At 36.4% G+C, this 26,904-nt stretch overlaps 1 protein-coding gene and 1 pseudogene across 1 annotated transcript in view; both read right to left on the reverse strand.

Moving 5' to 3' along the window:
* The window catches only part of PIK3C3 (phosphatidylinositol 3-kinase catalytic subunit type 3), a 158,040-nt gene that overhangs the window by 63,394 nt on the left and 67,742 nt on the right, over positions 1-26,904 (reverse strand). The window contains exons 10-13 of the mRNA XM_059039638.2: positions 22,587-22,772; positions 10,756-10,910; positions 9,071-9,161; positions 4,608-4,675 (exon numbers count right to left, since the gene is read on the reverse strand). Coding sequence (XP_058895621.2) covers positions 4,608-4,675; positions 9,071-9,161; positions 10,756-10,910; positions 22,587-22,772 — 500 coding nt within the window. The remainder of the gene's footprint in view (positions 1-4,607; positions 4,676-9,070; positions 9,162-10,755; positions 10,911-22,586; positions 22,773-26,904) is intronic.
* Positions 5,779-6,384, reverse strand: LOC131742142 (integrin beta-1-binding protein 1 pseudogene; annotated as a pseudogene).

The following is a 26,904-nucleotide window of genomic DNA, read 5'->3' on the forward strand; positions in this document are numbered from 1 at the left end:
TAACTGGTGGGCTTCCCTGGTGGCGCAGTGGTTGAGAATCTGCCTGCCAATGCAGGGGACACGGGTTCGAGCCCTGGTCTGCGAAGATCCCACATGTCACAGAGCAACTGGGCCCGTGAACCAAAATTACTGAACCTGCGTGTCTGGAGCCTGTGTTCCGCAACAAGAGAGGCCGCAATAGTGAGAGGCCCGTGCACTGCAATGAAGAGTGGCCCCCGCTTGCCACAACTGGAGAAAGCCCTCGCACAGAAACGAAGACCCAACACAGCCATAAATAAATAAATAAATAAATTTTAAAAACCAACTATAACTGGCACTTTGTGTTTAATTTGTGGTCTGTGCATCTAGAGCCAAACCTAGGTCACATTCCCTCACTTCAAACACCTATATTCAATTAGTCACTAGGCCCTATTGATTTTTTCCTATAAAACGCTTCTTGTAGTTGTGCTGTACTACTAGGAAGCCCTGTCTGGAATCAACCAGCAGATACCTCTTACCTAGCTTCTCTAACTCTAAAAACAAACCCCTTACTGATCAATACAATCATCCAAATTTTTCTTCTTTAAACTACCTTTATCATGTCCCACCTATATTAACAAAAACATCAATGGTTCCCACTTTTCTACTATTTTATAACAGTTTCTGTGGCCATAAGCTTCTGGTTCAAATTTCCACCATCTCCAATTCATGCATTCACACTCCAATCAGCTTGACTCCCCACCACCCCCATTTTGTGCTTTCACTCATGTTGCAGTACTGTCCAGAAACACCTTCCCACCTCCACCTTTCCTTATTCTACCCACCCTTCAAATACAGGTGACACTCCCATCTCTTCCAGGAAGTCTTTGCAAACCCTAACAATTTCTTTCTCCTCTGCCTTCCTAAAACAGGCACAGCCTCTCATACAACTTGTGCTGATAATGTTACCTTGCTCGTCTCTGTTTCTAGCTCCCTTCAGAGGTTATAAAGAAACCGATGCCAGATTCTGTATCTTAAAAATCGTTAGTAGCCCTTGACATACACAATATAGTCTTACACAAAGAAATGTTTTAAAGGTTGATAAAAGTTAAGAGCCTTCTCCCACTGACTTCCCAGGTGATCTGGAAGTCCTCAGAGTTGTATAACCTAACAATAGAATTTTCTGTAAAGTGGTATGAGGATCTAAACCCTGACACTATATCTACCTTATGTTCCCAACGAGAGTTCTAAACCAAAAATTCAAGAAAGCATTTTTGAATCTTGAAACTGTCAACAGATTCAAACCCAGTCCATACTCCCTAACCCTTTAAAGTCCTTTACTATCCCCATCACCTTAGTATATTCATTGTGTTTTCCTGTGTTTACATGGCAACTCCTTTCTAAGGAGCAATACAGATGACCACAATATACAGGCTCCACTGCTTTGTTCAGGTCCCCTTGACTGCCAAGTAAACACAATGGCTGCAGCTACGTGATAAAGGTCACATATCAAACAACTCTCAAAATCATTCAAGCCAAAGTTCTTATCCAAAGGAAAAGGCCATCTAAAATAAAAATGACAGTGTTATCTCCAAAATGAAGGACAAATTTAGATCAAGACTAGAAGACCTAGATTTGAGTCACTTCTGAATTCTCTGTTCACAGCAGCAAGGAGACTCTACAAAGCACTCTCAGGTACTTCCTTGAAACCTGTCATCTTCAAGTAGAAATGCAGACAAAATTGCCTGGGTACCCATTGTACGATGACATCTGTGGGCTACCTGTTTCCTGGCAATTTCATTTTGTGAGGTAAATAACCGTTATTACCTTGAAAGGTCTTAAAAGTTATAGAAAAACATGTCGAGGCAGCCAAAGTTTACTTTCAATTTCAACATAATGGAATAGCTATAAAAATAAAAAACTGCAAAAATTTATAGATCCTGATGCCCAACACTTTACAGGCTGGAGACTATAACTCCCCTCTGAGGTTTAAAATGTTGATACTATTCATTTTAAAAGGATTGTCTGTACTACTGTAGGCCTCTAAGGATTCAACTATAGCAGGAATCATGTTTAAATCAATGGAAAGCGAACAAATGAACAAGGACATTCAAAATGTTCAAAAGAAAATAGCACAATCAATTAAAATTTATATTTTAATACATTTGTTATAATAGAGTAAGCTTAGACTGAGAGGCATATACATTGTTACATGTGATTAATATTTTTATACTATTCTGTCCAGGTTCAAAGGAATAGAATGATTATTTTAAGTCAATTATTTGAAATTATTTCCCATATTTTCACCCTACAATCACAGAAGTGGTGTGTACCAAAGTCAGAAGTCCACATCAATAGCTTTTTCTTCCCCATGAGTATTTCTGAATATGTAATATGCAGACTATATATATGGGAAAAACAATTACTCCTCAGAGAATGAATAGACACAGCACATGCTATGGCATCAGTGAATCAGAGACATAGTGGGAAAACACAAATCAAATCTAAGTTTGATGGAATGCTTATAAGACTGGGAGCTAGGGCTGCACTTTGTTTATTATCTATGGAGAAAACAAAGTGCTCTTTCTGAACAGAAACTGTTGCCTCATTGGAAACTGCTCATCTAATAGGTTTCCTACTGTTCAGCTGCTTTCAGAATGGTTTGAAAACTCTTCCTACTTGAAATAAGATATCAAAGATCCTATCGCAACTAATTTCAAATTTGACAATGAAATCTGGTCTATACTCAAATCCAAAGAATACATAAGTTTAAATAACCACATAATCAGTATACATACATACAGCTCTTATATTAGTGACTACTCTAGACTAGAAATTCTGAGCCAGAGTAAACTTTCCATGAATATCACAAGGAAATAAAAATATCTATAAAGGAATTCTTAGTAAATGATTTTTAAAATATATAAAACCTTAATTTTAAATACCTAAGAAGCTTAAAAGTACTTACTCAAAACCTTGGCACTGTGCCCCACACATTTTAAAAAAATTTCCATTGAATTATTTACCCAGATTTTTATGAGGAAATATTTTTCCATAACACCAGTGAATAGACATACACTTAAGAATTCAGATTAGAATATGGAGAACATTAGGAAGCAAGAGGTTACATTAAAAGGATATAGTACCTATCTGGTAATATAATGATTTCTAAGCAAAATTTTCAAAGTAAAAATGGTGATTAACAACTAGCCCAAACATTTTGTGTACGTATTTTCAAGGACATACTGAAAGTTACAGTGAGGGAAACGTGGTTTATGAATATTATATTAAATTCTAAAGTAAAACCAAGGAACTATTTTTCCTCCCACTACTAAGGCCAACAGGAAAAAAAAAATTACAGGTACCAAAGAGGGGGGAAAAATGACTGATTTAGTTAAGATTGTTGAAAGCGATTTTTCTTCAATGAGAAGAGAACCGTGAAGGCTGAAACTAAAGAAATATTTGTTATGTAAGTAATGAACATCCACGTTTATTAAAGAGCCTTTGATTTATTTATCTATTTATTGGCTACAAGGGCAGTATCCAGATAAGATTATGTTTGGAGAGTGGGAAAATGAAGTTAATGATTTGACCTACTGGACAGTTCTCCAACTCAGTCTAAAACACAGAAAGCAAAACACCTCCCTATTCTTTACAAACAATTACCTTTCAGAATGGATATCTATTAATTTGTACTGTTTAAGTTAACCACAGTAAACTGAGCAGTAAGATTAGATCAGAAATCATTTCTACAGTCAAAAAAAGTATCAAGTTTGTCAGGAAGTTTAAAAACATGTTCTCTCAAATGTACAGAAAACTTCAGGTAGAGCTTACCCAACTGGCTCTGCCCTTTGTTTGCTCTATAAAACTAGATAAGGCTCTCTTGTCTAGTGTTTAATCCTAGTGCTTTCTTTAATTGAACCAAAATATTTCTCATTATGGCTTAAGCTACTTGTTCTTTACACTTTAGAACTATAAGACAGATAAAGGGAGCCATGCTTCACATTAATTGTGTCTCAGTAAATCAGTTAGCTTTTCTATGCCTCAGTTCCTCTCTTTCTTTCATGTAATTCACTCAGGAAACCTGCTCTCATGTAAAATAGAGATACTTACACTTGCCCTATTTAACTTCACAGAACAAATGAGAAAAGGTCACTGAAAATACTCTGTAAATGGCAAAATGTGAGATAAATGATCTAATCCTTGTTCAGGTTTTACCAAGTCCAGCTACATCATGCCTCTGCCTCAGTTTCCTCATGTATAAGTAACTTCAAATTCTAGTTTTCTGTCCTTGCATGATTCCAGTGTTTTAGTAAATAATGTGAAAATACACACTCCTGAAGGACAGTGAAGTATCATACTTACACTACTTGAATAGCATAAAAGGCAAGCAGACATCAAACTGAAAAAAACAATTATCTTACCCAGTTTTATCTTAGATCCTGGAAAGTTAGTGAAAGGAAGAGAAACTGTGGTGCTAATAAGCATTTCCATTAGCACAGCTGTAAAGAAATACAGCTAGATATAAATTCTGCATAGGCTTTTGATGATTGCTCATACTTTATTTTAAACTGCCTTTTTGTTTACAGTATGGGAAAAAACAGTCTTGAACAGTGATGAGAAAATAAACAAAAAATTATTTCACATACCAGTATAAATAATTAGCCAGTGTTGAGTTTTTGCAGGCTCTTGATATCAAGAAGGTACAAAGATCTTGCTGAAAGAATTAAAAGAAATGTATACATATTATATTACCATCTGCTGTTAACAAGGGGGAAATAAGAGAGTCTACATTTGACTATCGGTTTTAATCTACATTTCTATGTCACAGATCAGATTTTCATGCATCCATCTATCCCTCCATCCCACTATCCAGTATTTATTCTAAACCAGGTGATATGTGAGAGGCTAAGGACGCCATGGTTTGCAGAGTTCCTTGTCCTACTGGAAGCTTAACATTTGGTGGAGGAGAGAAGCATTAAAGGAAGTCACAGAAATAGTTCAGATTGGGAGGTCAGACGGCAGCAACGAGGATGTGATATTTAGGCAAGACCAAAATGATGATATGTACAAAGGCCCTGAACCTAACTGTTCAAGGAACTTTTAAAAGGCTCAATGTAGCTGAAATATAGTGAACACTAAAGTAAAGGAGGCTGAAAAGGTAGGTAAAAGCCAAATTGTGAAGACCTTTAAGGTCACACTACTGAGTATGGATTTTATTTTATTTTATTTTTTTGGCTGCATTGGGTCTTAATTGTGGCACGTGAGATCTTTGTTGAGGCATGCAGGATCTTTCGTTGTGGTGCACGGGCTCTTCACTGCAGCGTGCGGGCTTCTCTCTAGTTGCGGCATGCAGGTTTTCTCTTCTCTAGTTGTGGCACGCAGGGTCCAGGGTGCATGGGCTCTGTAGTTGTGGTGCGTGGGTTCCAGAGCGCATGGGCTGTGTAGTTTGCAGCACACAGGCTCTCTAGTTGAGATGCGTGAGCTCAGTAGTTGTGGCGCCCAGGCTTAATTGCCCCACGACATGTGGGATCTTAGTTCCCTGACCAGGGATGGAACCCGCATCCCCTGCACTGGAAGGTGGATTCTTTACCACTGGACCACCAGGGAAGTCTCTTTTTAAAAAAAAAATAAATAAATAAGACACAATTTAACAGAAAAACAAATGATTGCTATTTTATACACTGCATTTTCTTCAGAAAATCTAGAGCAAAGGATCGCTCATATTTCTATAATAGTTCAACACCACAGACTGAAAACAGAACTATTAAGAAAACAGCTGAACTTGTACATGAAGTCTACTTCCCCTTGTTGCAGAATTCAAGGTTTCTCAGATGACAAAACAGAGTCAAACACAGTGGATAAAACTTTGCAGATTGCCTGTGCTTGTTCCAGGCTGCTGCACTGGTAAACTCACAGGCTGTATTCTTCGTTGCTGGCATCTGTGGTCTTCAGAGCCAATAAGCTTTTTCCTGCCCCCAGACCATCATCATAACAGACTCTCCAGATGATAAAATATATAGAGTGTGCCGATGCAAAACATCATACTGATCTGATGTGGATTACTTTTATACCATACTTACAAACAACAATAATAAATTCTTCCTCCAGAGGAACAAAAGACAACTTTCCATCTTGCTGGGTGACATCTATATAATTTATCAGGTCTAGTCGCCCTTCAAGACTTTTCCCCTCAGAGAGTTTCAGTTTCTCAATGGCACCAACATACTTTATTTGAAATTCTGCACAGGTATCTGAATGACTGTTGCTTTGTACTGAGCTCTGGGTGGAATCAATATCAAGGCTTGCCACAGTGCTGGATCGAGAAAGCCCTGCAAGGTTGGAATCTACAGACTTGCTCTTAATACTGATTTCACTATTCTGGGAGCTGCTACTGCTCTGTCACTTTTTGTCTTTCCAGAACATCTTCCACCATAGCTTGATCCAGAGGCGCCCCCTACAGAATTGAACACTATTTTATCGTCTTCAAAGGTTCCACAGACAGCAGTCCGCACAGATAGCGTCCTTTCATTCCGACATGGTCAATTCTTGTCAGAAAAACAAGGTACCTCACCGCAACCTGAGATCAGGGTCAGACACCCATCGCCAGGTCAGCCAGAGCCGTGGCAGCCACCCCCATTCTGGATTTTATTTTCAAAGTAATAGCTACTCAACAAAAGATCTAAAGCAGGAGAGTGAGATGATCTGATTTACATTTTCTGAAAATGACTCTATTTGCTCTGAATAGTACAGACCTGAGATCAGTCAGGATGCTATTACAGTAGTCTAGAAGAGTAAACGCTGAGAGTGGAGATAGAGTGAAGTAACAGATTATTAAAATATTTTGGAAATATAATTAATAGAACTTGCTGATGGAGAGGAAGTAGGAAGGAAAAAATGAATTGACAGTAACTCCCAAATTTATGGATTTAGCAAATGGGTTGATTTGTTACATCACAGATGGAAATTCCAAGTGAGAAACAGGCAAGAGTGTGTGGGGGAGAGAGATGTATTTTGAAACATCAAGTTTGAAATGCCTGTCAGATATACAATAGAGATCATATTTGGATATATGAATCTAAAACTCAAGATGAGACAAATGTGCTAGAAATATAAATTTGAGTTTATCACTACAGCCTAGCGCAAGAGTATAAATTGAGAAAAGAAGAGGACCCTGAGGAACAATAAAGTGTCAAGCAGCGGAGAAAGTGCTGACAAAGGAAACCAAGAAGGAACAGCCAGAGAGGTGAAGAGGAAAACAAGGGATGTATGGTATCCTCCAAACCATGAAAAGAGTTAGTTTTTCAAGAAGGGAGTAATTTATTTTGCTGAATAATGCTGAGAGGAACTTAAAGTATGCACAACCACAAACACTGAAGTCATTTACCACTTTAGCAAAGTAAGTTTTAATATAATGATAGTACCTAGTGGCTTCTATTTGTTTCCATTAAGTATGAAGCAAAATTGTTATCTAGAGACTGGGAAGCAGGGCACAAAGAACAGAGGAGAAAAGGTATGAAAGAGTCACTGTAGAGCAGGGAGAGCAACCACCTAGAGAAATGTAAGAAGGCAGTGTTGAGTGCCCACCTGATGTCTATAGTCATGAATTTATAGTGATACCAACATGCTAGGTTATGTGATTTCTTTAGCAATATTCAGGCATAAATTATGTTAATTAATTAGGCTTGACAAAGGTTGAGATTGTGCCAAGGAAACTAAAAGTACTAATAAAAGAATGACTAAAATGATGAGCCATGGGATAAAAGCTATACTCAGAGGAAAGCAAACATTGAAGGGTGCTGATAAAGAAAAGGGTAGAGATCAATGGATTAGACGTTTCAGTGAGGTAGCGGTACTTAAGTACCCCTTGTTCCTTCTGCTTAAAGTGTTCTTCCTCCAGATCACTACATGGTTGTTGCCTCACCTGCTTCATCTTTACAAAAGATGTTACTTTTCCAAGGAGGACTTCCCTGACCAATCTTTTCAAAATCACAACTGCCTGACCCCACCCCAACATTCTTTTCTGATTTATTTTTCTCCATGGAAAACAGATATCATTATCTCTTCTACTATATATAAATATTATTGACCATCATCATCAGCCCAAACACTAGAATGGATTCCATGAAGATAAAGATTTTGAGTGTTTTCTTCTCTGCTGCATCATCCCTAGCATCTAGAATAGTTTCTGGTACATAGTAAGAACTCAAAAAATACACGTGAATGAATTGATTACTGAATCAATATATCAGTCCCTTAGTTTTGAAAGGGCAAAATAATTAAACTGGAGGTGAATAGTTCCTCAAAGTGTTCTCCTAAGGATTCTATGATCCTGTAATTTAAAATTCCTTTTTTCAGTATTTTCTAATACATCAGGAGGTAGGCAGACAAGCAAACTCTCATTAACAGTTAATACTGAAAATAAACATCACTCAGTTATCAACATTAACTCCTAAAATTTTACTAAAAGCAATAATATATACATTTAAAAAAACAATTAAACTTCTTTCTAATATCAAGCATGTATTATTTATTTTCAACATGAGGGGTGTGAAAGATTCTTCTCAAATTAGAAGTCTTAGGGAGAAAAATCAACAATACATACTAGATCAACTTCTGCAAATGCACTCCCAAATATAATTTTCAGAGTAGCACTAGCCAAAAAGACCTGTTGTATCTCAAAAATTACTCTGCTTAGCTAAAAGAACTTAATTTTTCTGTATAAGCTAAAAACAGCAGTTTAGTGTATTTCCCCTAGTATCAAAGTCATACATTTCTACAATGTAATCACAAACACCAACAATTACAGTAATGTTCATAAATGTGTTAACAATAAATATTCTGAGTTTCCTTAAAAAAATATTTAAGCCCAGTTTATTTTCACACTGCATTTGAATCCATTTATATGTCCAAAGCACCAATAAAATGCCTTGAACTGAATGAAGATGGCACTTTTTGCTGGGAAGAAACGTTATAAACATGCATCATAAACCAGGTTATTTAATAAAGTAATATTTAGTTTATTAATCAAAATCAATATTTTCAAGACCAACATTAAATGTTTATCTTGTAGGATCTCTCCTATAGGAAACCTGAAAAGCTTTGTACTCACTTCCAGATTTTCACCATCTGAACTTTCTTTTGTTTTAGATGCAGGAGGAGGGGAAGACACTGGAGGAAGAGGGCTGGTTATAATTTGGGAGCTGAAAAAATAATAGGAGATATCACTGATATGTAAAATATTCTTTCTGTAAGAGAAGATACACATTTTTAGCATAATTCACCTCAACTATGTCTGCTTAAAGCACTACTTCCTAAAGTGTGTTCTGTGCAGCACTAGAGTCACATTATGTTCTGGAAAAATAGGCTGCATAGTCAAAAAATATGGGTAATAGCCTCTATGAGATGTGTGTGCAAGTTTGCATGTATTAAAGTTTCTGACAAATGCTATAGTTTTGTTTAAAAAGTACATTTTACTTTAAGCCAGTATCTTCCAAACATATCTGACCACAAGACAACCCTTACCTTTTTTAACCTTTTTAGAAAACACACATATTAGTGACCAGCAGACCATAATTTGGGAAATACTGGGTTATAGTTTACAACCTATCATGAAATTTTAAATAGACTTCCAATAAAACGTTCTAGGGGGCATAAGTAAGATGAAGTTAAATAAGCATCATTAGAGACAGAAGGCCTCCAATATACAGTGGAAGAAAATGTAAAGGGTCTCCTCTCATAAAAACAGAAAAACACAAAGCAGCCTACATAAGAAAAAATGTTTTTTTCCTGTTTCTCAGTTTTCCTGCAAATGAAAAACAGAAGATAAAAACAGCATTATCATTAAGAAAAATTCAGAAATATAACCTTGAACTCACATGATAATCAAAATAATTGTACTAATTCAGATAATCTGAATTCCAGACCTCCTTCTGTCATTGACAAATCTCATGACCTTCACAAAACAACTTTGTATCACTTAGCCTCAGATTTCTTATCCAAATGTTCCTATTTATCTCAAATTTTAAGATTTTATGAAAAGCAAAATGGCAAAGTAGAAAGAATAAGGGCTATGGAGTCAACTCTACCTAATTTGCAAAATAAAAAACTTTGGGCAATTTACTTAACTTCTTAAGTCCTTCATATCTAAATTAGGGATATGAATACCTACCTCAGAGGATTACTAATAACAGGTATAATATATGTGAACCATCTCTTGGTGTCTGCTACAGAGGTGGGAGTTCTTAATTGTTATTACTGTTAATAGCTGACTTTTAATTCAATTAACAGGTTATTTTAACTACTGAAGAGGTGAAAAACAGTCAATAAAAATACAACTTTATAATAAAATATTTGAGTCCACTAACTTGCCGCATCTTTCACTTTTTTTGCATGAATAGCAATAATATCTGACACCAAGCACCATGTGTCAGACACTTTTCTAAATGCTTTATGTATTAACTCATTTAATCTTTCAACAATCCTTAAAGGTTACTATTGCTATATCCCTCTTTTTAAGATGAGAAACTGGGGCCAAACAGAGAATATTTAATTTACACAAGTTTACACAGCTAGTAAGTGGCAGAGTAAAGATTTTAACTAAGGAATTCTGACTCTATAGCTTGCAAAACACTGCCCTGTAATATAGTGGTTTGTGTTCTGTGAGTGCACATGTCATATTCATTGGTAAAACTTCCAACTTAGGGTTCGGTACATCTGGGGAAAAAGAAAAGAAGACAATTTGAAAAGGTGGAAAACTATCAGATTTGAAAATAATCCCTCCCTAGATATCCGTACCTATCTATTTCTGCAGAATTTATTCCAGAATTTGACACACTCTCTGACACTGAACCCTGACTATCCTTCTTGGTGGGTTCTAATCCATTCTTTATGTCATCAAAATTTTCATATTTGAGAGCTTGGACCAGCTGTAACAGGTACATCAACAAATCCTGGAAAACAAACAAACAAAAAATAAGCAAATATTAGAAAAAATGCAACATGATTATAGACAAGTTATGTCTAATTATTCCTAAATATCAAGCTAACAATTTACTTTTATCTACCACTTATCAGCCGTGTTACCCTGGCCAGATCACTAGGTTTCTTAACCTCTTGGTGCCTCACTGGGTCCTCACCTTTAAAATGGCCATAATCATATAAACCTTAGAGATTGAGTTGTGAGGATTAAATCAATTAATAGAAAAAAGTCACAGAATAGTGCCTGGCACAGAGTAAGTGACCAGTAAATGTCTTGTTTAAAATGGTATCCCACTGACACGTACACACTGCAATATTTACAATAGATAACCAACAAGGACATTGTATAGCAGAGGGAACTCTGCTCAATATTCTGTAATAACCTAAATGGGAAAAGAACTTGAAAAAGAAAAGAAACATGTATATGTATAACTGAATCACTTTGCTGTACACCTGAAACTAACACAAGATTGTTAATCAAATATGCTCCAATGTAAAATAAAAAATTTTTAAAAAGGGCTTCCCTGGTGGCGCAATGGTTGAGAGTCTGCCTGCCAATGCAGGGGACATGGATTCGTGCCCTGGTCCAGGAAGATCCCACATGACGCGAAGCGGCTGGGCCCGTGAGCCATGGCCACTGAGCCTGCACGTCTGGATCCTGTGCTCCGCAATGGGAGAGACCACAACAGTGAGAGGCCTGCGTACCGCAAAAAAAAAAAAAATAATAATAAAATAAAATAAAATAATAAAATAATTTTTAAAAATTAAATAATAAAATTAAATAAAATTAAATAATAAAATAAAAATAGTATCTCAAAATCAAGGTGAAAAATGAAAACAAAGAAAAAATATTGGGATGGTTCATATAAAACTGAGAAATTAACAAAGGTTCCTTTTTTCAGCAATAGATAAGATAACGGCATTTTAGGTCTATGATTACATAAGAAACTCCAAATTTTCAAGTTTTCAAAGAGTTTCTGTTTCATAATCTTTTCTGGTTGGGATTTTTTTAAATATTACTTTTTTTTTTTTTTTTTAAGAGAATTTGGAGTTTAAAGAGTTCAGAGTTTAGAGAATTTAGAGTTTAGAGAATTTGGGTTGCTTCTTAAATGGAAAATACAATGAAACAGACATTTTAACACTCTTGTTTAAAGGAAATGTTTACTTTCCAGCCAACTACCAATAATGGCTTGAAGAAAACAAATTTCTACACCTAAATTTCTTACACTTCTACTGACAATCGAGATAATTTGGACTAAAAAAGCGTCAACGACGTCATTTTTACCTTTCTGAGTTTTCCCTTAATGTAAAAAGACTCTAGGTTTGGGCTTCCCTGGTGGCGCAGTGGTTGAGAGTCCACCTGCCGATGCAGGGGACATGGGTTCGTGCCCCGGTCCGGGAAGATCCCACATGCCGCGGAGCGGCTAGGCCCGTGAGCCATGGCCACTGAGCCTGCACGTCCAGAGCCTGTGCTCCGCAATGGGAGAGGGCACAACAGTAAGAGGCCCGCATACCGCAAAAAAAAAAAAAAAAAGACTCTAGGTTTAATCTTCAGAATGGAAATATTTCCTATCTTATTCTATAAATGTAGTTCTTAGCCCTTACCAATGACTACTAAGAAAACTCCAAAAATTTTGCTTTTAAAAATAATTACAGGGCTTCCCTGGTGGTGCAGTGGTTAAGAATCCGCCTGCCAATGCAGGGGACACGGGTTCGAGCCCTGGCCTGGGAAGATCCCACATGCCACGGAGCAACTAAGCCCGTGCACCACAAATACTGAGCCTGAGCTCTAGAGCCCATGAGCCACAACTACTGAGCCCACATGCCACAACTACTGAAGCCTGCGTGCCTAGAGCCCGTGCTCCACAAGAGAAGCCACCGCAATGAGAAGCCCGCACACAGCAACGAAGAGTAACCCCTGCTCACCGCAACTAAAGAAAGCCCGCGCACAGCAACGAAGACCCAACACAGCCAAAAATAAATAAACAAATTTTAATAAATAAATAAATTAATAATAATTACAAATTGAAGAAACTCACAAAACTCAAAAAAAAAAAATTTAAAGCATCTATTGTCTTCCAGTTCCAATTGCCACTCAGTCACTCGAAACTCATATTTGAAACTTTGTGACTATCAGTTCAATTTTAGTCACCTTTCCTTAAGCCCAGAAACCAGGTTAAAATCCCTTGTAAATATTTCATGGACCACTCTTTCCTTTCATGTCTATAACAACTATAGCATTTGTAATTACTTGTTTATTTACTCTTCGTCTTTTCCACTATTTTATAAATTCCATGAGGACTACTTCCCAACAATGTATTTTCCCTTACTTAAACCAAAGTATATTCTTTTTTTTTTCAGAGTTTACTGAATTTTATTCAGTAAAAAATCAGAAAAGAAACACTCATGTTGCCAACACACAGGTCGAGAAACAGAACATTCCCCCAGAAGTCCCCTATGTACACCTTCCTGATCATAAACAACCTCTCAGCATTAATCACTATTCTGCTATTCTAAAGTCAGGTCTGTTCATTTTACTTGTCTTGTCAGGACACCTAAGGACACTACAAAGACTAAGGCTGTGCTTCTCCGGTTGGGGGGCCTTACAGGCAATCAGATGGGAAGTTACAGAATAATTACAGCATATCTTCTTGGAATTATCAAATTTTCTCCATTTCTACAAGAAAACATTTCATTGTGCTTTTTTATTGTGCTTCACAGATGTTGCATTTTTTTACAAACTGAAGGTTTGTGTCAACCCTGCGTCAAGCAAGTTTATTAGCACCATTTTTCCAACAGCATTTGCTCACTTCATGTCATTATGTCACATTTTGGGAATTCTCACAATATTTTACATTCTTCATTATTCATCTATTTGTTGTGGTAATCTGTGATCAGTGAACTTTGATGTTACCATTACAACTCAATGAAGTCTCAGCAATCGTTAGCATTTTTTAGCAATAGAGTATTTTTTAAATTAAGGTACGTACATTTGTTTTTTAGACATAATGCTATTGCATACTTAAGAGACTTCAGTATACTGTAAACATAACTTTTATATGCACTGGGAAACCAAAAAAAATTCATGTGACTCATTTTACTGCGCTATTCATTTACTGCAGTGGTTCAGAACCAAAACTGCAATATCTCAGAGGTATGCCTGCAATTTAAACCTTTTCTTATTCTTTTTAAAAAACATTAGAACAAGGGCATTTAAGAAGTAGGACACAAAGGTGACAACATTTTTAAAGATAACACATAAGGTTTCAAAGCAAAATTATTTTAAAAACTGAATTTAGAAAGCCACTCTGAGTTTCACGTCGACCAGAGTTATATGAACTTTGGTGGGAAAGATAAAGTCTAGGTTAAGGATCTGGAAGAGTAAGAGAGGGGAGGAGGAAGGCAGAGAGACAGCATGTGTCGGTGGGAGGGGGGCAGACTGACAAACCAACAGAAGAGACTCAGTATCTTGCTATCAATTACCTCTCACAGTTCAGAAACTTTTCCACTGGAGTTAAACCTCCAGATCCTCCTAAATACCTCTCCCATTTTTGCTGAGTCCCTCTCCAAGAGGATATGACAGACAAGTCAAGGCACCTTAAAGTCATTCTCTCTACTATCTCTTCAAAACTTGGGGGATTTAACTCCATCACAGACCAGAACACTACAGAATGTGAAATGTAAAACCAGCTTTCTGACGGTCAGTGAAATGTCTCAAGTGGCACAGTCATCAGCAGTCAGTTCCTCCTTTCTCCTCACACCTTCTTTAACCAGTTAAATATTTCCATGTTAAAATCCACTGCCTGCGGACAGACCCCTTCCACAGCGTCCACTACAATGATGCACCCATCACAAATGTGAACAGCCGTCGATACTTCTGAGGAGAAATCCACATGTCCTGGAGAGTCTATCAGATTAATCAGGTACTCCTCCTCACCTTTTGCATAATGTAGTGAAATGGCACTGGATTTCACAGTGATCCCTCGGACCTATTCATCCTCTCTGCTGTCCATGTACCTTAACTTGCCTGCCAGGCAACTGGAGATGATGTCATTGCTAGATATAAGATAGTCAGCCAGAGTAGTTTTTCCATGGTCAACATGAGCCAAAACACAGATATTCCTGATGTTAGCCATGTTTTTCTGGAGTTGAATCATTTTATCCAAACTATTCAGCACCATGGTCACTTATTTCCTGTGATGGCTGCTGCCAACCAGCCAGCCCAGCTCAGACCCCAGCACCTGGCCACACCACGCACGTCCAAAATATATTCTTTTCATAATTTTTTCTTATATTGACAGTCAATGTTTCTTTTAATTATGAAAAGCAATATACATGATTTTACCATTAAATACCATTTTTTCTCAAAAAAATTAAATGAAAGGTTAACTGGCTTATTAATTCTTACTCAAATATATCAGTATCAGTGGCCAGGGAAATCAAATGACTATCAAAGCACCTCTATAGTGTTCTGTTTCTAAAAACAATTTTTAATTGGATCAATAAATATTTGATTTTCTATTATTTTATTTGAGATTTATGGCATCTAACAGCTAGGTATGCTTATATGCTTATTTTAAGAAATAATATTACATAACAGAAAATAGATTAATCAAGTATCCTTCTTAGGAGGTATAAGTAATTCAGTTTCACTGTTAGCCTTGCATGCTTTGGAAATGCTGCTGAATGTATCACCTAGTGTGTTTTCCCAAGTATAGAAAAGACTTACTACATGAAATCAAAAAAATACTGCATTGTTATTAAATTCCCCAGGAAGGAGAAATTTGGAAGAAAACTCCTCTTTTTAAGTCATTCATCACAATCTGATTATGTTAGTCATCTGGTATTCTGTATTCAAATTACACTTTCCTTCATTTGTATGAAAATGAATTAACTTCAGTAGTAAGTGCAAAGTCTGTTTGTTCATTAAACAGGAACATCTTGGAAAATATAAAATTCCACCAAGCATGAAGGACATAAGCATACAAGTAAAACAAAACAAACAAACAAAAAATCATATTTCTATCTCAGGCAATTCAGTAAAAATTTCCCAAGAGCTATGAAATACCATCTAGATAGCAATCACCATTCTTCTCAAGTACAAGTTAGTTCTAATGCTTCAGAATATAAATGCAACGTTCCCTGTCAAAATCACTCCCATTTCTTATTGAATTAAGCGTAACTCTTCACATAGACCTTTACAAGTAGACAGTTACAGTTAGATACATGGGTTCTGACCTTGTTTTTCAGATAGCTACATATATCCCACACTTCTGTTAAAGCGAAATATTTTCTACTTTTCCTGTACTTTTCAATCTCTTTGCCTTTGCTCATATCGCTCATGTAAACTCACGTCCAACTCTGAAAATTCTCTTCCTTCATTGTCTATCTCAAATGCCACTTCTTCCTCAAATTCTAATGGGGAATCTCTCTCCTTTTGAGCCACACAATAGTAAGAAATATGGCTTTTAAAAATTCTGAAACAGAACATTAAACAAATCATATTAAGATATTAAAAGACTGATTAATATTTATTTTACAAATGTATGGTGAGTTTAACATTAGGAATTCAGCATCTATTTCATGCACAGTATGCATTAAATATCAATGTTTTTCAGATAGCATGATGCTATACTTACAAATTACAGGGACCTACCTAACACTTAATAGAACTATCAAGAAACTTCACTAAAGAAACTAGATAAAATATAAATATTAAAATAAAAACATAGTTTTCCATTTAACCAAAAAACAGAAATAAGAGATAAAAGGGGTGAGGTAGTTCATAATAGTAACAATTGTCACAGAATAAATATAATTTTTTAAAATGTGAAAAAAATTTTATAAAATTGTGACTTGAATAATCATGTATCTCCAGGAGGGAAGATTTAATATCATAAAGATGTTAATCTTCCCTAATACAATATATAAATTTAATGTAATTCCACTTAAGATTCTGGTGGAGTTTTAAGAAAATGACAAAATTGTTTTAAATTTAGAATATACAAAAAATTATAAAGAAAATTGTTTAAGAAAAAAAGAAAGGGAGGGGTTTTATCCAATCATATGTTTAAAGTTATTATGAAGCAACTGCAATTTTTTAAAAGTATGATCCAAGCACAAAAACAGAAGGTTCATAAAGGATTATCAGAAAAAAGCATATGTAAAAGGCATATATATTGTGACAATAATTCTAATTGCAAGCTACTTATTCAAGAATATGGAAAAACATATTCAAAAGTCTATTCATTAAAATAGTTACAGCAAAAGATTAGAAATAAAACAACTGCCTACCAGAAGAAGCTGACTGGTTAAATTACAAAATAAATTTGCAGTAAACTATTATGCGGCTGTTTGAAAGGAATAAGGTACATCTACAGGTATCCATAAAGTCTAAAAACACAGTGCTTTCCGACAGATTAAATGTGCCTTTGACATTATTTGCCTTTATATCCATTTGCCTATGTTTCCAGACTTTATGGACACCAAATATATGCGTTGAAGATGAGAAAATGTCCAAGATTACACTGTTCAATTAATAAGGCAAGTTTTTAACAATATGTATAGGATATTCCTATTTTTCTTAATTTTTAAAGAGGTGTATATATATATATATACCATACATGCATATATATGCTTGCAATTTGCATAGAGAATATATGAAAAGATATGAGTGGCTACCTTTCTAGGGATAAAAAACGGTTGGAGAAGTGGAGTTGTTAAAGGAATATTACTTTCTATGTTACTATTTCGTTTGCAATTTAAAAGCAAAGCAAATCAGGAAAAAAAAGATGATAATATCATATAGTAAAGGAACAAACCAAATGCTGTGGGATCAGGAAAGAAACAAAGATAAATGCCATCTGCTTCCTGGAATGGTTAAGAGGTTTCTCAGAGATGTTGAAGTCTGTGCTACAGCTTGAAGGATGAACAGCAGGAAGACTTCACTAGGACGATGAAGTAGCACATATAAAGGCCTGGCAGAGTGCTCCCTTTTCTCCACACCCTCTCCAGCATTTATTGTTTGTAGATTTTTTGATCATGGCCATTCTGACCGGTGTGAGATGATTTCGCATTGTAGTTTTGATTTGCATTTCTCTAATGATTAATGATGTTGAGCATTCTTTCGTGTGTTTGTTGGCAATCTGTATATCTTCTTTGGAGAAATATCTATTTAGGTCTTCTGCCCATTTCTGGATTGGGTTGTTTTTTTTTTTGTTATTGAGCTGCATGAGCTGCTTGCAAATCTTGGAGATTAATCCTTTGTCAGTTGCTTCATTTGCAAATATTTTCTCCCATTCTGAGGGTTGTCTTGTTTATGGTTTCCTTTGCTGTGCAAAAGCTTTGAAGCTTCATTAGGTCCCATTTGTTTATTTTTGTTTTTATTTCCATTTCTCTAGGAGGTGGGTCAAAATGTAAATTGATACAGCCACTATGGAGAACAGTATGGAGGTTCCTGAAAAAACTAAAAATAGAACTATACAACCCAGCAATTTCACTACTGGGCATGTACCCTGAGAAAACCATAATTCAAAAATAGTCACGTACCAAAATGTTCATTGCAGCTCTATTTACAACAGCCAGGACATGGAAGCAACCTAAGTGTCCATCATCGGATGAATGGATAAAGAAGATGTGGCACATATATACAATGGAATATTACTCAGCCATAAAAAGAAATGAAATTGAGATATCTGTAGTGAGGTGGATGGACATAGAGTCTGTCATACAGAGTGAAGTAAGTCAGAAAGAGAAAAACAAATACCATATGCTAACACATATATATGGAATCTAAGAAAAAAAAAAAGGTCATAGGGGTAAGATGGGAATAAAGACACAGACCTACTAGAGAATGGACTTGAGGATATGGGGAGGGGGAAGGGTAAGCTGTGACAAAGTGAGAGAGTGGCATGGACATATATACACTACCAAATGTAAAATAGCTAGCTAGTGGGAAGCAGCTGCATAGCAGAGGGAGATCAGCTCAGTGCTTTGTGACCACCTAGAGGGGTGGGATAGGGAGGGTGGGAGGGAAGGAGATGCAAGAGGGAAGAGATATGGGAACATATGTATATGTATAACTGAGTCACTTTGTTATAAAGCAGAAACTAACACATCATTGTAAAGCAATTATACTGCAATAAAGATGTTAAAAGAAAAAAAAAAAAAAAAAAAGGCCTGGCAGGCCTGGCTACTGGAGGGACTACAGCATATTGAAAAAATCAGACTGTCCAAATATAAAACACAGTATTTTTCATTCAAGTTTTTTGGTCATCCAAGATGTGGATATTTAGACAAAGTGACCTTTGACATATCTTTGATGCTATTATTATATGATTATATTATATATTATTATGGGTTGGCCAAAAGGTTCACTTGTTTTTTTTTCCGTAAGATGGCTCTAGTAGCACTTAGTTGTCTTTAACTTCATTCAAAACAATTTTGTTAGATCGTATTGTGACACCTGTCATATCAAGTGTACATTTTTTAAAAAACTTTTCAAAATTGGTGAATTTTTGTGTACCATTTTATTATTGAGGATGGAAGAAAAAAAGCAACATTTTTGTCATATTATGCTTTATTATTTCAAGAAAGGTAAAAACGCAACTGAAACGCAAAAAAGGATTTGTGCAATGAATGGAGAAGGTGCTGTGATGGATCAAACATGTCAAAAGTGGTCTGCGAAGTTTCATGCTGGAGATTTCTCACTGGATGATGCTCCATGGTCGGATAGACCAGTTGAAGTTGATAGAAATCAAATCGAGACATTAACTGAGAACAATCAACATAATACCATGAAGGAGATAGCTGACATACTCAAAATATCCAAATCAAGTGTTGAAAATCATTTGCACCAGCTTGGTTATCTTAATCACTTTGTTGCTTGGGTTCCACATAAGTTAAGCAAAGAAAACCTTCTTGACGTATTTCCACATGCAATTCTCTACTTAAACATAACGAAAACGTTCTGTTTGTAAAACAAATTGTGACTGGCAATGAAAAGTGGATACTGTACAATAATGTGGAATGGAACAGATCTTGGGCAAGTGAAATGAACCACCACCAACCACACCAAAGGCTGACTGATCTTCATCCAAAGAAGGTGATGCTGTGTACATGGTGGGATTGGAAGGGAGTCCTCTATGATGAGCTCCTTCCGGAAAACCAAACGATCAATTCCAACAAGTACTGCTCCTAATTAGACCAACTGAAAGCAGCACTCAACGAAAAGCGTCCGGAATTAGTCAACAGAAAATGCATAATCTTCCATCAGGACAAGGCAAGACCGCATGTTTCTTTGATGACCAGTCAAAAACTGTTATAGCTGGGAAGTTCTGTTTCATCTGCTGTATTCACCAGACATTGCATCTTCGGATTTCCGTTTATTTTGGTCTTTACAAAATTCTCTTAATGGAAAAAATTTCAATTCCCTGGAAGACTGTAAAAGGCACCTGGAACAGTTTTTTGCTCAAAAAGGTTAAAAGTTTTGCGAAGATGGAATTATGACGTTGCCTGAAAAATGGCAGATGGTAGTGGAACAAAATGGTGAGTATGCTGTTCAACAAAGTTCTTGGTGAAAATAAAAAAATGTGTCTTTTACTTAAAAACCAAAGGAACTTCTTGACCAACCCAATATATGGTTATATTATCCTCTGAAATACCAAAAAGCATTTGAAGTTTATAAAACCATAAATATTATACCTTTCCACAGACAAAGCAAAAGCAAGGAGAAATTTTAAAGTGATTAGAAATGAAAGGTACAACATGAATGATTTTAGTATGAAATTGACATAATATAAATTTGCAATCCTTCAGCATAACTGTATGAGTACAATTTTCAAAATTCTGCCCCAGATAATTTTTTCTTCATAACTATAAAGTAACATAAGCAGCTGTTATCACTATTTTTTGTATGGGAAACTGAGGTGAGAATAATACATGTTCCCAAAGACATATAGGTACATAGTCAGAGAAAAGACAAAATTCAAATCTTAATATACATCTGAAGAGTCAGTAGAAACTGAATTAAAATACCTTTTTTTTTTTAAGCTGAGTATATACAAACCTCAAAAAACACCCCAAAACTAACAACCATATTTTGCAGTTTAAGATGCATGCAATATTTCTATCATCATTCTTTAAGTCATAACAAAAACTATAAAATGGTCTAGAAATAATTCAGTACTTGCATGAATACTGTTAACTCCAGAGACAATCAAATGCTTAGCCTCTAAGCTTGTAAGGCAACAAAGTCAGGCAATCAAAAACAATGATTTATAATATTTCTATTTAAAGTCTGAACCCATGTTGAGGGGGACTATCTTAACTATAGCCCAGAGGCCTTTCTGTTTGACTCATGTCAAACATAGATAAAGACTTAATGACTAAAGTGAAATTTCTAATGAATTTCAAAACAAACATTTCACTATTTTAAATAAATACTGTAATAATTTTTTTACTTGTGATACAGTAAAAACAATAATGGAGAAGATAATATGCTGAATCACAATGCTAGGAATTGCTCTTTGATAGGACAGTGAAAAACATCCTATTCCAATAAAATTATACAATAGCTGAGACTTATGTCAAAACAATCTAGAGGAGGGTAGGCAATGGGGAGGAGAATAATTGGTGTTAGAGATGAAACAAATTGTCTATGAGTTGGCAGCTGCTGAAGATGGGTAAATTATGTATGAGCATTCACTATACTACTTACTTCAGTGTTTAAATTTTATTGTAATTAAATACATATACAACTATCAACTTTAATAAATGCTGCATTTTGCTTCTTGAAATTCAGATACCACTACGAATTCAAACTAATGATCGGCACTCCTATATATATTGAGGCTTGAGAAGTCATCCCATATTCCATAAGGCTTGCAGGCTAGCATAAACTATTAGGTTACGTTTGAGAACACATTCCCTCTATAAAAATTAATAAGTAAAAAAAGTAATGAATTCATCTACCTTATTAGGAATAACTAAAATTCAAAATCCAGCAATGCTTTGGGTCAACACAGTTTTCTACCTTCCCTGGTGGCCTTATATGTATATAAATAGCCACCATAATGTTTGTAGTCTTTCCTTTCCAGAGGATTCAAAACCACCTTCAGAAAATCTACATATACACATAATTGTCAGTAGCTCAAAGTTTAAAGGAGGGGTTTGAAAGAGAATATGATGACCATGCACCTCTATGCTTTAAAGGCCCCAAGGGCTTTTCAAGGCTACAATTAAATGTGGCTTGTTGTAGACTGACTGATAGAGGGGATCCGAATTATTCCCTAGCTGGTACTGCATTAAACCATTTTTCACTAGAATTCCTTTTTCCAGACAGAGCAATACAAGCTCTACTGCCAGGTAAATGTCCTGGGAGAGACTATCCTATCACGTAACAGATCAGGAAGTAAATTTTCATTTCAGAGGAATCCTTGGAGGAATATTTTAATTTTGCTTCTGCAAACACACATAGTATATCCTGTTCCCTTCTAAAAATTTCCCTCTCTCTCTCTGTCTCACACACACACACACACACACACACACACACACACACACACACACACACACACACACACACAGAGTCCATAATCAGGCTCTAGTTTAAAATGTACCTAGTTGAAGAGGAGTAATGAATAACAATGCACCTCATCGTCTGCCTGCCGTAACCGGGCAACAGCATAACGCCTCACTGTTGGATTGGTGTAATGAGAGGACAGTAGCTCCAAGGAATCCTCTACATCCATTGGCTTCCATTTTCCCAGAAGTTCCAATGCCTGTTTGGCCTCCTGGGGTAGATCCCAATTAACACATTTCAAGAACTTCGTCAAAGCCTAAAATCAGAAAAGGTTTAAGAATTAGAAAAAATAGCTTATTCTGGGATAGGAAGGGTCAAGGGTGACTAGGCAGAGCTCAACTTGGACTTGATGGCAGAGTCACAAAGTCAATGACAGACTCCTTACATAAACGCTTTGTTTAGTGTTTAGTATACACACAATCCTAGAAAAACAATGCAGACGAGGAAAAAAAAAATCATATTCCTTGTAACTATGTTTTTTTCAGGTCAAACCACTATGAATTTTTAAATTTTCTTCAGCTTTTCTTCATTTTGCTTTTGTTAGTTTAAAACATCGCAGACCTCAAGACAGGGAAATAGTTGACGCACGTCTCAAGAACTCTGAGATACCTTAGAGAAAACCTTCATTTTACAACATCGACATGTGAGACATAAGATATTGCAGCCAATGAATGATAGTCCAAAGTCAAGAAGGCTAGAATCCCACTCTTTTTTTTTTTTTTTTTTTTTCTGTGGTACACGGGCCTCTCACTGTTGTGGCCTCTCCCATTGAGGAGCTCAGGCTCCGGACGCGCAGGCTCAGCGGCCATGGCTCACGGGCCCAGCCACTCCGCGGTATGTGGGATCTTCCCGGACCGGGCACGAACCCGTGTTCCCTGCATCCGCAGGCGGATTCTCAACCACTGCGCCACCAGGGAAGCCCTAGAATCCCACTCTTGAACACCTCCCAGAGTCAATGGTTTTCCTAGATACTCACATACAAGGACTCAAATGAAGTCAAATATGTATGTCTCTTTTACACAGAGAAGTAACTATTGAGGAATTAATGTTTAATGGGGACAGAGTTTCAGTTTAGGAAGGTGAAAAATTCGGGAGATGGATGATGGTGAGAGTTGCACAACAATGTGAATGTACTTAGTGCCACTGAACTGTACAGTTAAATATGGTTAAAATAGTATGTTTTATGTTATGTGACTTTTACCACAATAAAAAAAACATTTTAAAAAAAGAAAGATGGGCTTCCCTGGTGGCGTAGTGGTTGAGAGTCCGCCTGCCAATGCAGGGGACATGGATTCGTGCCCCGGTCCGGGAAGATCCCACATGCCATGAAGCGGCTGGGCCCCTGAGCCATGGTTGCTAACCCTGCGTGTCCGGAGCCTGTGCCCCGCAATGGGAGAGGCCACAACAGTGAGAGGCCCGCGTACCACAAAAAAAATAAAATAAAATAAAAAAGAAAGAAAGAGACAGAAACTCCACAGAAACAATAATAAAAATAGATAAATACACAGATAAATATACCAGCTTCTGTATATATATTCTGATTCAGCTGGCTGGTTTGCAGAGTCGTTCTGGAGCCTCACTTCTTTAGAAAGGTAGCGAAGTCTTCATAAGACTGTTGGGTAAGTAAACTACCTTTGAGCATATCATTAATGGCTGCATAACAATAAATGCTCTTTAAAGAAAGGTTTATAACTGTTTTCCATAAAAAGCAGTCCCTATTGCCATATCTCCCTACGGGCAATACTTTCCTGGCTGATCCTAAGACATTTTCTTCTTTCTCTTCCTCTATGAATTCATCTCTTGAACAAAGGTGACTTTAAAATTTTAAATTCCTGCTCTGCCCAATTAAAAATATTTTCATTAGTAAACTAATCAAGTTCTCAAAAAATGTTCACTTGGACAATAAAACACAATTACTCATTAGTATGACATAAAATGAATCTTCATTCCCATTCCCTAACTTACTCTTAATTTAACTAAATTAAGGAAAAAGGCACTATGGAGATGATCTAGTCTAGTGCTCAAATTTGTTTATAATCTCAGTAAAGTGGCTTGCCCATCGTCTCAAAATGGTGACAGGCTAGACCCAGAATCTAAATCCATTGACCCTCAGCCCATGCATGTTATACCAGATGGCTCCTCCTTATCATTAAGGCAATGCACCTCCTACTTAGCTAGGCCCATGGCCCTTGGAGCCATTACTCCACCAACACTTATTTCCTAAATCTGTTGTAGGAAAAAAAATGGGGCGCAAGAGGAGGGTCACGTCCCAGGTCTTGAGTGAGTCCCTGGGACTGGCCACCCAGTGAGGGTCCTTGGTTTCGCACAGGAAAGAATTCAAGAGCCAAACACAGTAAAGTGAAAGCAGGTTTATTTAGAGAGATACACATTCCACAGACAGAGTGGGCTGTCTGAGGAGAGCGGTCATGGGAGATAGATCATGTTCCATGGACAGAATGCAGTCTGTCTCAAAAGGCAAGAGTGGCTCAGAAATGTGGGGGTGGTTAGTTTTTATGGGCTGGGTAATTTCATAGGCTAACGGAGGGAGGATTATTCCAACTATTTTAGAGAAGGGGCAGAGATTTCTAGGAATTGTGCCACTGCCCACTTTTTGGCCTTTTATGGCTGACCTCAGAACTGTCATGGTGCCTGTGGGTGTGTCATTTAGCTAATGTATTACAATGAGTGTATAATGAGGCTCAAAGTCTCCCGGAAGTCAAATCTTCCACCATCTTGGGCCTATTAGGTTCTAACCAGTTTTTGTGGTATCCTGTTCTTAATGGTTGTATTACTCTTTTAATGGTTGTGCCCTGCCCCCTTCCCTCCTGTCTCAAATCCATTCCCAATTCCTGTCAATTATTTCCTGGCAATATTTCCTGTTGTTCCCCTCAGATTGATTCTCACTATACCAAACATCTAGAGTTTTGCACAGCCTCCTAGCTAAGAGCCTCAACACCAGTGTCTTTTCTAATCATTTCACAGACTGTCAGACACTCAAGCTGGAAGTGATTTTATTAGCACAAACTCCCACTGTCAGCAGAAATTTACCTTATAATATCTCTGCCCAAGAGACCCAGTATTTACCTAAGTAATTCCAGTGACTAATTTCCAAAGTACTCATTGTATTTATAGACAGTGAAACCATTTTTGCCTGTGACTCTCATTAAGCTCTCATTGCCCCTCTATGCTTCAACCAAGCTAACCTATTTTATAATGACTAACTCCCATCTGCAAGGAGTTCCTTCCTTCCTTATGCTCTTTGCCAAAACTATAGTGTCATCTTCTTTAAGGCCAGCTTGTCAAAATCTCAACATTTTCAGGCAGTTTTCAGCAACTTTCAGCTCTTCTTTTAGTAGCTGCCTCAGTTTTACTATCTTCATTTAAATGATGCTCTTCTAACTACCAAATGCTTTTCTGGACATTCTTATGTCTACAACTGGAGTCTGCATCCCCCAAGAATAGCTATCCATTTCTTCTGTACCTGCTGCACACCATTTAGTGCAGTGCTCCCTCAACATATAAAAACATGGACTGCCCTCCTAACTTATTCTATGCATTTATTTTTCACTTCCAAAATGTATTTCTAGACTGAATGTGGAAACAAAGCAATACTTCTTAAACAACTACAGTGAAAGCTTTGCCATTTCACAGTACATCAGTAGTCTTAATAGAAATGTGCAGGTATGTACTTATAAGCAAATCTTGCAGCAGGCTGATGTACTCAGTTCAGCAACTGAAACAATCTAACTCCCAGATTCTCAGATTTATAGATTTATTAGTAAGAATATACTGCTGCCAGGGAACTTAAGACACTGTATAAAGGTTTCACAACTTAGTAATGCTAAACCTTACAAATGTAAACAAGGAGATAATAGAATGAAGGAGGAAATAAGAAGAGTAATGAGAAAGAAAGAAAGTGTAACCATTTGAAGACAGCGATAATAATGATGATACTTAATCTCAGGTCCTTTAAAGATGCTTTATTGATCTATGTAAAACAAAGGTACAGGATTCAAATGCAATTTTATCCCTGGAGCTTCCACAGATAGTATAGGCTTTAGACTAAGTCAAGGTGTTTGGGTTCAAATCTTAATTTCCAGCTCCATCAATTATTACTGTGTCACATGGAGCACATTATTTAACTTTTAAGTGATCTATCTCATAAGGTTGTGGTAAAAATTAAACAAGTTAATGAATATAAATGCTTAAAACAGGATATATATATATAATAAATAGTTGATAAATGCTAATTATTTCAACTCTGATATTATTTATTCTATTTTTGTTGAGTCCAGCATCAAATATTAACATTATTACATGTATTACCATGTTTTATATTAATAGCAAAAAATATTCTGTTAACCTTCTTTCTGATCTTAGAATCACTT

This window comes from Kogia breviceps, chromosome 15 (assembly GCF_026419965.1).
Source record: "Kogia breviceps isolate mKogBre1 chromosome 15, mKogBre1 haplotype 1, whole genome shotgun sequence".
Lineage (NCBI taxonomy): Eukaryota > Metazoa > Chordata > Mammalia > Artiodactyla > Physeteridae > Kogia > Kogia breviceps.